At 44.6% G+C, this 13,756-nt stretch overlaps 2 protein-coding genes across 2 annotated transcripts in view; one reads left to right on the top strand and one right to left on the bottom strand.

Annotated features, from left to right (window-relative positions):
- The window catches only part of LOC118409149, a 62,606-nt gene extending 58,720 nt beyond the window's left edge, over positions 1–3,886 (bottom strand). Inside the window, exon 1 of the mRNA XM_035810018.1 lies at positions 3,032–3,886. Coding sequence (XP_035665911.1) covers positions 3,032–3,036 — 5 coding nt within the window. The 5' untranslated portion in view covers positions 3,037–3,886. The remainder of the gene's footprint in view (positions 1–3,031) is intronic.
- LOC118409729 (3-oxoacyl-[acyl-carrier-protein] reductase FabG-like) overlaps positions 1–13,756 on the top strand; it is an 876,245-nt gene that overhangs the window by 48,635 nt on the left and 813,854 nt on the right. The window lies entirely within an intron of this gene.

Genomic DNA, 13,756 nt, shown 5'->3' with positions numbered 1-13,756 from the left:
TGCGGGACTAGTACCATTGATAGCATTTGTGGGTAAAAACAGAGCGTGTATGGACTCAATATCATCGTTTTTGTTTTGTTTCAAGTGAATGGTTTACTGCTAAGCAACCCTTTCAACACATACACTCAGGCCAAAATATACAGATAGCTATTTTCAATGTTACAACATCAAACAACGACGAACAACACTACGCATCTGTAACAACGTGTCCTGCGGTGTGTAACACAACGGTGCATGGTCATGACGTCACAGAACAATGTCGGTCAATACCGAGAGTTCAGTCTGGTGATGTAGTGTCTGATTAACACCTGACTAGTTGGACGCTATGCAGCAAAAAGATAACAATTGACCACGAAATTCGGGACCGTTGATAGCATTTGTAGGTAAAAACAGAACGTGTTTGGACTCAATTATCGAACAATATCGTCGTCTTTGTTTCAAGTGAATGATTTTCTGTCTACTACCGAATGCTAAACAACCTGTCCCTTTTCAACACACACACAGGCCAAAATACACAAATCGCTATTTTCAATGTTACAACATCAAACAAGGACGAACAACACTACACATCTGTAACAACGTGCCCTGTGGTGTGTAACACAACGGTACATGGTCATGACGTCAGAGAACAATGTCGGTCAATACCGAAGGTTCACTCTCCTGTGATGTAGTGTCTGATTAACACCTGACTAGTTGGGCAGTATGCAGAGGAGTGGTAGTCTCTATTAGGCTACATAGGTTGCTGGAAATAGTAGAAATTGGCTAAATGGACAGAGAACATATCAGAGCCTAAGGTTACAAACTGTACTTCTAAAGCTGGCTAACTCCTCTGGCATATGATATATTTAGTCTTTCATAATTTCCAGCGACCTAATAGAACCTAATAGTCTTGTAGACACTAGCGGAAAGTGACAATTAACCACAAAAGACTCAGTCTGTCTGTCTGTGGTTACAACAGAACGTGTGTGTGTGGACTCAATTAAGTATGAGGCTTGCCAATTGCAGGATCTGTTCTGTATTAACAACTGTTGGCGACGACAACGGATGCAATCACGCACCACGTGATGAAAGGTGCGCCGGACCCGGATGACACAACTTCGCAGCCGCCTATCCTGATAGCCTCCGTTGCAGGCTCTCTGGGGTGTTTTTAGGCTCATAATACACTTTCGCTGGCCATTTCTTTTTGTAATGGGTCGTTGAGTGCCAGCCGTCGCTGACTACTGGTCCCTTGGCGACGACGGCAATCAGCGACCCAGTACAAAAAGAAATGGCCAGCAAAAGTGTATTGTGAGCCCCCAAAAAGCCCCGGAGAGCCTGCTATGGAGGCTATTTCCCGAACGGAGTCATCGGAAGAGAGGAACAATCCCCCGGAAAAACACCTCGAGTCGGCGTCTTTTCAACCTCCCCAAACAGTTTAATGTCAAGATAAGTGTAACAAGACGTTTAGTGTAACGTTTGGTCGGCCCGTGTTCTGATGTTAACGTTATCACGTTTCGTTATCGCCTGTCGCGGAAGCGGAATACACAGACACCTGACTTGTGCGACCCGAACACTATCTGATTGGAAGAGGGATGTTTAAACATTGTTCCAGATCAAAAATCACAGAACTCTGTTTAGGTTGTTCCCGAGGATTTCTTGGACTCGTCCCAAAACGCCGAAGGGTGCGATTGCTTTTTCTTTACAGCGATGAAGATGCCCGGCCAAGTTGGGATTTCAAACCACCCGCTTAAGTATAGACATGCAACCCTGAGAAATTGGTTTCAGGAAAGTAGGGTATTTGGTAAATCGTGTGTTTGGTAAAACAGGTAACGTTATAGAGATATATGTATATGTATAGAGATCTAGGCCTTATTTCGTGCAATGACGGTGAACAATAATAGATTACATAATGCCCTTATCATTAATCAATCAATGAATCAGCAAATTAATCAATCATTGCATTTTGATTTTGATTTTATATCAAACTGGGGGGGGGGGGGGCGAATGAAAACTGATAAAAAAAATTAGGTTGACTTCATATTATGTTCTTGACTTCTCTCAAGTTTCAAACAGGTTCCAGGGTAACATTTTAATCTTACCCTTTACGGTTAACATTTCAACCTAGTTGCAGGGATTGAACTGCCTTTAAAATACGGTTTATGGTGTACATTTCTGTAGGTCAGCTCACAATGCCTTATCCCAACATCATCAGTTGACCTGATAATGTCACATTGCCTACGTTTGAAGCTTACAGACCCACTAGTTACACAGTGATACAATCTTGCCTTGTACTAACTCCGCCCCCATGATTTCTCACGGATATCCCACCCCGAGCAGGCAGGCGGGCGGGCGGCTCGGACAGGGACGGTCGGCGTGGCACGGCATGTCTGCCCGCATGCCGTATGCTAAATCACCGTGCAACCCGACGGGTACCATTTCACGTTTGTTTACCTCGTGCCGGAGAGGAACCAAGTGTTTGATGACTCTGATGATCATCTTTGATCATCGGGATGGTTACATGGATTTTAGGTCGTCTTACGGTTTTGATGTAGAATGTTCAAGCAGGCTGTGTCAGAACCAATCTTTGACAGAGAATCTGTAGACAGTCCTTTCGATTATGTACAAAGCATCTGAACTTCGTACGACGCACGCACAACTACCCTAAGAATGTCACTAGCCCGAAATAAATCGTACGGCAATTGTACGACCTTCTACGACTTGTGTGACCAGGCCCTGATGTAAACTCGGCTTCCCCTCTGGTTCACCTGTATGGCGGGGTCTCTATAAACGTTTTAAAAGTCATTTGGTGCAGGGCCTGTGTCACCAATGTGTGACCCACGAGTGAGCTGTCAGTTCATTAAACTACCGCAAATCACCCACCTTAAGTTGGCATAATGAGCTTACCCTGCCTAATGCCCATTATTTACTGATGAATCACCCCGCCACCCCACGGGCCACTCTTAATACATCTGTAATAGCAGGGTCTCCCATCACGAAGATGGTATCAAAACAAGGTAGCCACATTTTCTTAGTATGAAAAAACAGAACTTACCTCATTCTTGCTGTTCCGGTAGAGTCTTCGCTGTAGATATCCTGAGGACTGAAAGGTGATGGAGGTTTGCGGTCGGGATTAAAGTTCCGAGCGGTCTCGGGTCACGTCGCTATCTGGTATGGTAGTAACATCCCCGGCTCGCACACGGCACGATACCATCCGCCCTGAACACCGTCCGCAACGCGCGGCACTCCTCACGCATTCCTCGGGAAAAACTCCTCCCGTATTCCCACGTTTGGTTCTTAATACAGCAGTCGTCGTCGCCGGGACGTTAATCCTTCAGCGCCTCCTGAAAATCAAACGGACGACTTCAGATTAATCTCTCTCAATAGCTGAGGTGCCACAGGGGAGGGTTTGCCTGCTCCAGTCCAACCGGACGCCCTCACTGTCTCCCGTACAGGCTACAAGCACGCCCAGCACTGCCCCGGGCACAGCCACAGCAGATGTTTAAAGATAAACCAACACCTCTCTCCCACAGGCGACCTTGAGTCGTTTACATATCGGGCCCGTAGAAACGCGTCTATCCACCCGCAGGGACTGAAGTGTGCACCCCGGAGCCGCTCGCACTGCTGACACCGAGAGGGACTCCCGACTCGGCCGGGAACACCTGATGACAAAGTGTGGCATCAACGTGACGTCAGCCACGGATAAACGTTCCTATGGGCACCACCAGGACGAACCACTTTCCACACCCCTCCGATCCAACCCTGACTATCAGTAAACAGTTGGTTCCAGTGAGCAAATCACTTAGAGATGTCGTTCTGTTACTTAAGTACTTGCCGACCGACCTACTTTGGTCATGAAAAATGGCGGGAATCAATCATTGGCAGAGGAAAAGTGTCGTCTGCTTTCTGACAGGACGACCCGCCCAGCTCACTAGCCTCTGCCAGACTGACTACGCTGGCTTAGTATCATAGAGAGAATGGTTTGCTTGGGGAATTTTCCTACCAGAGGAGTTGGCCGGCCGCGCATGAAGGGAAACATGAACCTAAGCGTGGACTGACTCCCCTGGCCAATTTCCCGATTTTTTTTGCCGAATTCTACGATCCCCGTACCCCCGTAGGAAGGCCTGGTGGAGGCTCCCAACACGCAGCGAAAGCGAGCTTCACCTGTCGCCCATGTGGTAGGACCCATCTCTCCTCATCACACGGCCCTGTGACGTCCGATCGCGCCCATAATGGTTGGGAATAAATCTTCCTCCCATCGAGATAGAAAACGTGTCAGAGAGGCCAGCGCGCCGGAGGTACATGGCAAGTGCGATCGAGGATCCCCCTTTCGTGACAAGGCCATGTGTGCCCACATTATCTGCCACTTGTAACGTTAGAAGATGACAGGTTTGTCACGTACCGTAGATCACAGCCATGAAAACCGTCTTCGGTATCCTGCATGGTTTAGTATACAATACTGTGTCCTTTAGCTAGAGGGAAGGACAGGCAAGTGAACATGTGGGCTGATTAAATCTCGCTCATAGCAGCCCGCCAAACATCCTCCGGCCTTCTAGAAGGGACCAGTTACCGCCCTGGACAGCAGAGTTTGTATTACGCAGACTGGTGAACATGTTACTCTCGCCAGAACTGGCTACCACCAGAAAGTACTAGGACCTACACCCTGAGCGGCAAAACGTTATGAAGCTCAACTCGCGCGAGCATTTTTTTACATACATGTATTATATTCCTGCATTTGCAAGTTTTGCACGGACCATTGCCTGCCACACGCGTACCTGAGATCAACACGTGCCCATCACACTATACACACCACGCCATGCCATCACTGTCCCACTTAAGCAAAACTTAAAACTCACCTTCCGTCAAACCTTAAGGTGAGCTTCCACATAAAACTTCTCCATCGCTCGCTGTCTGCGTCCAAGGACTACTGACTTGTACTAACACCCGGCACAACAAATATCCGACGTCTTATGGCGCCGCGTTTGTCAGTTTAAGCTCGTGGCGAAAGCTGGGCTATATAAAGACATGACACAAACGTCCGAGCAGCCGACAGAACCAGTTTTCACGAGTATCCAGAGAGGAGAGGGAACGCGAATCTCCGCCTGACTACCGCTGCATAGTCCTGGCCAAATTAGTGCCCCGCCTTCCCGGTCTCAGAATGGGGACAGACCATTTGTGCTGGTTTTACACATGCCACCACTGGGGAGGGGGCATTGGATGTCACAAAAACATTGTTACGCCGTTGTTCGGTAATAAGAAGGAATCCGACTACGACAACAATAAACTTGCCTAACTGCGAAGAGACGTTAGTCTTCTCTGGTTACTGAAAAAATACTGCGACTCGGTATTAGATTGTGCGTCGCTTGTTCGCCGGTGTGCACAGTAAACATTACCACCAATGCCGACCGGGACCCTCGGTCGCGTCAACACCAACCCCTGCCAAATACCTGTTCTAACGAAGACGTGGTCTTGGATACGTCCCAATGTTTTAATTGGACGTAAAACGCGATCTGTATGGTGTAAATCGAAGGCGCGCATACCGGGCTGCTGACCTACATGTACATATGTAGGAGTAGTCAGATGTTCCTCGTCAGGCATATGGACCAATCGTGTTCAGTATATAGTTTAACATGAAGGGTCAGTCAGTAGGTAGGGACGTTTACGTTATAGTCTTTACTTCTAACTGATCTAAAACCACCGCTGCCATCTATGCGGGTTTAAGTGAAAATCCTTCCTCGACACCTTTCGATTTATTGGGGCGGTGCCCATCTCTCGCTTCTACAGCCCTGAGGCCACACATACCACTACAACAGAGGGCTAGTCCACTGGTAGAGGTATGTTTTCAACGTCCGTACTCCATTTCTCATCAGTGTGCAGTGCTGAAGACCATATAAGCAGTATGTACCATTGTAAAGGTCTTTGGTATGGCCCAGCCAGGGTTTGGACCCCAACCTGTCAAAACTGGACAGTCACTTGACTCCCTAGGCAACTGCAAATGTATTCATGTGGTCTGGCCAGAGCAATCTTCTCGAAATCACACCCGACTCCACAAGTCCAGAAATTTCTTCAACTACAGAAGAAGACTTAGTAGACAGTCCCCTGGTTTCGCGACGACAAGGGTCGGTTTTAGAGTCCTGGACTGAGTCCAGTATTCCCTTCCAGCTCGTCCCACCTATAAGTGATTGTGAGTACGCGGTAATTAGAAACCCACCGGAGGCTAAAACAATACGCGTTACTGATCTCCAGTAATGCACTGCTCCAATAAAACACGACTCCAGCGGCCTCTTTCTGACTGCAGGCCGATGTTTGTTTGAAAACACGATACGGCGACACATGTATTCTTTTGGAAGCAAAAGAGTAAACTAAGCGTTTGGGGAATTAGGTCATGACTGGTCTGGACGTCTGGCACTTTTGCTAAGAACCACCTTGAGTTATAGACGTTCGCGACGTTCTCTAAGGGCCCAATCATATAATTCGTGCAATCGTCGTACGACTTTGATGTCATGGGACTTTTAAATAGACTGTGACAAAACCAACCACCTATTTAGATCCAAAACAGCCTTTTGTGTAACAAGACAGTTGGACTTTGCAGGAGACGTACATTTTTGTCCTCCAAAATGCCCGTAGTCCGGCGATCAATCGATCGACGATCGCACGACCTATGTGACCGCGCCCTAACGTCAGTGCCATTGTGGAGGTGTTAGAATCACACCAACGCCTGGTGCCGGCTATGATCATTGCTTAAAATACACAATTCGACTATCTCTCTTTTTCATCTACTACTCACCATAGGTTAGGGTCCGGTTATTTTTTTTTTTTTTTTTACATTTCAGGCGTTGTTTTGCACTTTTTGTTGGTGTTTCACGGCCGCGAGACATCATAAAAACGGAACTAAGTAGAAGTCCGGATAAAAACGCTTATACGTAAAAAAAACACAGCCGGCGCCTAACCTCTGCTTGGAGAGTACTCCCTATCTATCTATCTATCTCTAGGAACAGGGAGAGAGGATGGGGGAGAGCGAGGGAAGGATGGAGATAGGAAGAGGTACTTCATACATGAATGTTCGAAACAAATCAGATAAATCACAAAACTCTTTCTTGAGTCGGACAAAATGCTTGGAATTTTCTGTGTTGGACAGGAATGGTGCATGATGCGACTTCTAGCGGTAGTGAGAAGTACGACAGCAGACACTGTCAGCTGTTGAAAGAAGTAATTACTATCACGATGAAGCATTACTTCAGCTTGTTTTAACTTAGGCCATGTTGATTTGATTATATGGATGACATCCTCCGGGAACTCCAAAACTGATGCGAGCGAGCGAATAAAAAAAAAAGTTTGGCCAAAAAAAAAAGTTGCCTTCAGTATGAAATCAAAGTGGCCAGGAAGGTTGAACATAGGACTAAACACACATAGTATGGTATACCAAACAGTAAGGTGTAGGGACCAGTACATCATACAGGTGCAAAACATTTTTTTCTTCTTGGACCAATCCGAAAAAACAGACTTGAAAAAAAAAACAGAGCAACAGGTTTCGCCAATTACAAAATGGACACACTATGTCGGCAGCCATTTGGGGTCTTACAGGGGGGCCAAGAAGACAACAAGAGCGAAGTCAAGTAGAGTTTATAGTCAATTGCACCAAGTTTCTACAGTCAAAGGTACAGAGACAGTTAGCCTTTATTACATGGAGATGGGATTTTAAAATGCAGCGGGAGTCCAATAATCCACCAAACAGATTCCTTTGTAGCAAAATTGACCAATACCATTGTTTTGAGTATTGCCAGTTCTCAAGTTTCCACAGACAATCAGGTCCAGGTTCATGTCCGGACCTGGAAATGATCGTCTGGACCTGAATTTTCTGTACTGGTACCTCCCCCAACCACCAATAGATTTTATTCTTTGACTTTAGATTCATTTTGGCATTCTATGGCATTATTTATCTGTTTTCTGATACTTTTTTTTCAATCTACGCAATCTTTGTGCTCATTTTACAGCTGCTTTGCACAATTAATTGTGTTGGTCGAAAACTTTTTTTTTTTTGGAAATGGCCGAAAATTGGTGCGAGCGCGGATGTCATCCATATAATCAAATCAACGTGGCCTTATGTAAACCAACTGTGAAAGTAGTTCAGGTCTGATGATCTGCGGACGGTCTAGTCTGATATCAGTTCCGCAAATTGCATCTATTGTCCCTAATTATGGTCCTGTCTGGGTGACGGCACGCAAGGTAGCCCCCCTCCCCACAACATCTGATTCATACAAGTGGTTCCTAGTGTTGAAAACTTTGAAATCATCTTGAAACTATCTTATAAAATAGGTAATTGTTCAGCGAATGATTTTGGTCTTGCGTATCGACTTCTAGCCCAGGGTAGGATCGGGACTACGTATTAAGGTAAGGTAAGGTGTAGACTTCGGTACATCCTTGAATATAACTTTACTGCTGAAAATGCTAAACGTTTAGTATTGCTGCGGGTTGTTTGGGTGTTAATACTCCGCCACCCTGAACGTGTGCCAACACTTTGAACCCTCTGCGCTGAAAACGAAGTATCAAAACATGGAGGTTAAGACTCTAACAGATGATTCTACTTACACCTACGAGCAAAATGGGAACCATTAATTCAGACCACCGTATGCTAGTAAAGGAGCCAGCTGTCTACCTACCTGCAATTTTTGTCGTGTAGCTTGTTTATAAGTAACGTTATAACGTTATAATGATATACAGTCAAACCAGCCAAGAAAGACCACTCAGAAGACCAAAAAATCTGGCGAACAGGTGGCTACATAAGGCTTCATGATTCATAAGGCTTGTGTCACTGGGGCTTAATCTGGGTAACATCTAGATAGTAGTTCGCTATGACATTTATTATACACTACATACAGTCACTTCTCCGCGTTTATTATACACTATCTACAGTCGCTTCTCTGAGCAGCAGAAGCGAACATATGGGCTAACTACTACCCGGATGGTACCCAGGCTAACTGGGAAACAGTCATACTTGCCAGGTGGTCACCTGTACAGGTTTGACTCACGGTGCATCGATGGTCAGATATACGTACATAGAACTTGTGAGGCTTGACTGTGGTGTCATCGTACTAGTAAGCTTGTAAAAAGAAGTAACTCAGCTGCCTACCCTGTGCCTCCATGTCTCAGTCCATCCAAAATCATATAGTCTGATGTTCGTTGCCACGTTTCCCCCAGTTCAAGTGACGACAACATAAGCTCGTGACGTACGAAATGTATGTCTTCTGTACGTGCGCCCTAGTCGGCATTATCGGATGCATGAGTGATATGGCTGGCAAAGGGTCGTAAAAATTCACTCGGACAAGACCCCTTTATTAAAGCCTCACCTATCCGGCTAGTCGCTTACTAATTGATAATAAATCGTACTTAAGAGGCCTCATTAAGAGTCGTAACTAACCTCCCTCCAGCAACCAAACCGGTCCTAAACAACCCCTCCTGGCTATACCCTCAAAATGAGCGGAAACAGATTAAGGAATAAAGAGTCACTGAGGATGGACAGGTCAGTGAGCAATCCCTAAATGATGCTGGCTTTCCCCACACATGATCGACCCACTTATCCCCCTGCCTATTTCAATCATCCTCCAACCAATTGTCGTAATTTCCCGCAGGACCTATAGCGATACCGCGGCTACAAATTAAGCACTCACACAATAACCCAAGGTCTTCTAGGCTTTCCAGGGGATTTTAGTGATGTCTGCATTGTGACATTTTGATCTTTGTATATCCCACTGCCTTTTAGAATGCTTTGCACTCGGCAAATCAACCCGTACATGTAGGGGATATATTATAAGCGCTTTGCCTTTGGGTAGCAAAAAGCAAAAGTGCAAACGTGACCTATCGACTGTTGGCCAGATGGCAGTATGTGAAGGATGTTTTCATCACTGAAGTAAAGAGTTGTTCCATATAGCGCTTCTGTATCTGGGTCACCACATATTTTCACTTAGCCCTGACCGAATACGTCTTCGTCGTCCATTTGGTACTCCCCGCGCAACATTTGATCCTTGAACGTTCAGTAAAATGGCAAGACATTAAGAATATGATAATCCAGCAAGGTTGTCTGTCACGCACAGGGTGGCGCCTATCTCTATTTCTGTAGACCTTGGGCCACACAACTTTGAGCAATCACTACATGAACAGTAGGGGTAGTTCACTTATAATGGTGTATGTTGCACTGCAGTTGTTAGACTCTTTTCACAAAGCTGACTGTGCTGAGGAGGGAAAGTAGTATAGTATGTACCATTTTCAAAACGTCTTTGGCATCGGACTTGGCTGGGAATCGAACTAAACGAATTACCGAATGGAACACAAGGACTCTACTCATTTGGCCATTGTACCTGGTCGCAGTACAAAAGCTAATCTCAACAATTTGTGCAAGTCTCATCTAAAGCCCAGTATGGTGGAAATTGACCGCTATGTTTGTAATAACACGGACTTAAGGAAAGTGGAAGCAGGAAATCTGCCCAAGTCTAGTTCATAGCTGAATACAATCTTGGACATCAATTACCTGGATATTTATAGAACATTATCACTCCAGTGCTTAGAAGGAAAATAAATCCTTCATAATATCTGACTTTGAACAACAGGAAGTAATCAATGATTTCTTGTGTGTTATGAAATGCCAAGACTACCAACACTGTTTCTCTCGGGATAATTGTGCACCAACACTGTGCTGTATTCTCAGGGTCGTCAAACTACTACTGATAAGTAGGAATTTACTTTGGTCCACTGTGCTGTATTCTCAGGGTCGTCAAACTACTACTGATCAGTAAGGATTTACTTTGGTCCCCTGTGCTTAGGAAAATATGCAAATGTTGAACATCCCAAATCAGCGCTACCTTCCCGCACCCCCAAGTATGAAACGCCACCGCTCCCGAACTCTGCGAAGGAGGCTAGCATTGTTAGCCATGTGTGACAGTTCTAATTAAAATAGGTAGTATGTCGAGGTCCAACTTGAAGATGTCCCACGCCACAGTGCCCTCTCCATCTACCCCTCGCGAGACTCTGTACCATCACCATCTCCACGTGACGAATCGTTGCTGTCACATAGACACTACAGACGCCACTCCGGGGAACCAAGAACATCAAACCAGTCCTCCAACACGTGCTGATTTATCCTTCTCTCCGGGACGTCCGGGTCTTAATTCTTACTTATCACAGAGGAGAATCTCTTAAGTGGTGCAGAGTCTTGCTGAGAGGATCCTCGTTGTATATTTTACTAAGTTTTTTGGGATAATATATTGGAAGTTAACGGTCTTCACAGGAGATGGTTGGACACAAATCACATCTGTGTGCGTATTCTAACCTCAAGGTAGATGAATTGTTTGGGGTTATTTTTTAGTCCTTTTTCTGTGTTTTTTCTGCGTCTATCTCTATAGCTATTCGTGAAAATAAGATGTTTGATACCTTTGAAGTTTTGAATGTATTTTGAAAACTTGAGGGTTTTACCGTGGCCGATAGTCCATGTAAGCAAACTTTCCGATGTCATTTTAGCCGTTTTTGTGGTTATAACTTTCCAGTGACTTACAACGCATTTTCTGTTTTCGGCCACCCACACACTTTGCTGTTCGCAGAAATCCCGGCGTTTGCTTAAGCATTGGTCTCACTCCGCATGGAGTCTGCAGGGATGCAGGCGTTTACACAAGTGGTGGAATAGTTCGGAACAGACCACCATCAGGAACAGAGAACTTCATCATGCGAAAAAAACACTCGAAACTGGACGTTGATCGCTGAGAAGAGGCGAGTGAAATAGTCCACTTGCTCGTGGGATTCGAACCCTGGCCAGCCAGCCTATTATCCCAATATTGTAACCACTAGGCCAAAAGGTCCGGACCGGTTGGACTGGTCAGCTTGAAGACCAAGTCATCGATAAAATTCTGAGAGTAAATGTATGTGTTAGGGATACAAGGGAACGGCCAGCTCTCACACATAGCCGGTGGGACAGGTTCCATATCTTCTCGTGAAGATTATCCACACTTGAGTGACGTCTAGCAGACGTTCAGAGGTCGCGCAGCCTTTGGAGATCAGTGAAAGGGGATGTAAACTTGCGTAAAGTACCAATCATTGAATTCCCGTAAATGTAAACGTCTTCACTTTCAGTTTGCATCTACTATTGTTTGAAATTTTAGACTTTAAAAACATGAACCTACTCTAAAATTTTGAATCGCCGTTTTTGTAATGTTATCACATGTATCGTGGAAATCGTATGTAACCAACTAAAGCCCTATATGGCTACCATTTTACCCCTTTCTATGTCGCAATCGTCCAATTCCAGTTACGTCCAATTCCGTGCAAAAGTCCAGTTTTACACGTAGCTATACATAAGTCAAAAGTTGAACTCTTCTTCCATGGGACTTTTTAACTATCGACACTTCAGATCCATCTAATAAGATTAACCCAGAATCAATTGTTAGTACTAAGTACATAAACTTCCTTCACAGTACTGTAAACACCAATGGTTACTTCAATATCAACGATCTCAAGATAAATATACAAAAATGTTACAATGGCTTACCTAGGACATAAACGTTGTGTACCTAGATTTTCCTCAAGATAGCTTAGTACACTCACTTCTGTACATGTCCTGCATCTGCACGATCCGGCCTCTTGATAAGCGTCGTCTGACGTACGCAACCTTCTATCGTCGTTAACCATTGATCTAGTACAGGCTGAGTATAGCGTTTCTTTGTTTGTTCTCAAAACTGTTCCTTGGGACCAGACCTTTTTACTAAGTTTGTTGTTACACGTCTTTTTTACATGTATGCAGATGGAGGGTGGATAGGATGACGGATGAATACATCAATAGATTAAAGGGTCAAGGTACGGATGGCAAGAAAGTATTTACTGATGCCAATGTTCAATGGTTATTAATAATCAATAATAGCCTTTATTGCACATTCATGCCCTATCGGGCTAAGTACAGGCATATAGATACAAAAGGTAGTAATGCAGTACACATGGTTTCTAAAACATGGATTCTAAAACTAGTCTAATACATTTGTTCGGCTTCTTCTCGTTTCTTAGTAAATGTTAAATATGTAGCTTGAGATGCGTTTGTATAATGTCGTTCGATCAAACCTCATAAGAAAAATGAATTTTTCAACACTAGACAAAGATTCAATGCCATGATACCGCCACATCAAAACATTGCTACAGGTGCCTTCTTTAGATTATCTCGAACATTAACATATCAGTGTGTGTATAAATCAAGATTACTGATGATACATTGGTACATCTCTTCAAATCACGTTGCAAACGTTGTTGTTAACACAAGTTTTGAAAACTTACTACACCTACGAGTCATCTGGCCACACTCTGTCAAAGCACGGCCAAGCTTGTACTCCTGTGACCTGGAGCTCTGTTCAGGTACAACAAACAACTCTGTGCAGAGCTGTGTTACGATAGGCCCGTAGTCACTTCTGTCAAACTCACCATGCCGGCATGTAATCTTGCTGTATAAATGTTTCATTGTATGTCACATTTTGAGAAGAAATAATCATATTTTGTCTATCGGGCGAGTCTTTGTAGATTACGTTCCTGGGACATGGTAGATTAATTATATAAGCACACCACTTATATATACTGTAAAAATATGTAAAAAAAAAATACAAGAACTAAATGAATGTGCCAATAATGTGGCTTCTTCGGTCTCAATGTTTTGTTTTTCAGTATTAAATGTCATTTGCTGACACGAACTGGCTACAAGCAGGTCAATAACCTCACGTAGGCGCCACACATTTCGCGCCGTCAAGCAACGACATCT

The sequence above is a fragment of the Branchiostoma floridae genome, chromosome 2, assembly GCF_000003815.2.
Source record: "Branchiostoma floridae strain S238N-H82 chromosome 2, Bfl_VNyyK, whole genome shotgun sequence".
NCBI classification, from domain to species: domain Eukaryota; kingdom Metazoa; phylum Chordata; class Leptocardii; order Amphioxiformes; family Branchiostomatidae; genus Branchiostoma; species Branchiostoma floridae.
The sequence above is the reverse complement of the archived record's forward strand: the minus strand, read 5'-3'. Positions and strand labels throughout refer to the sequence as shown.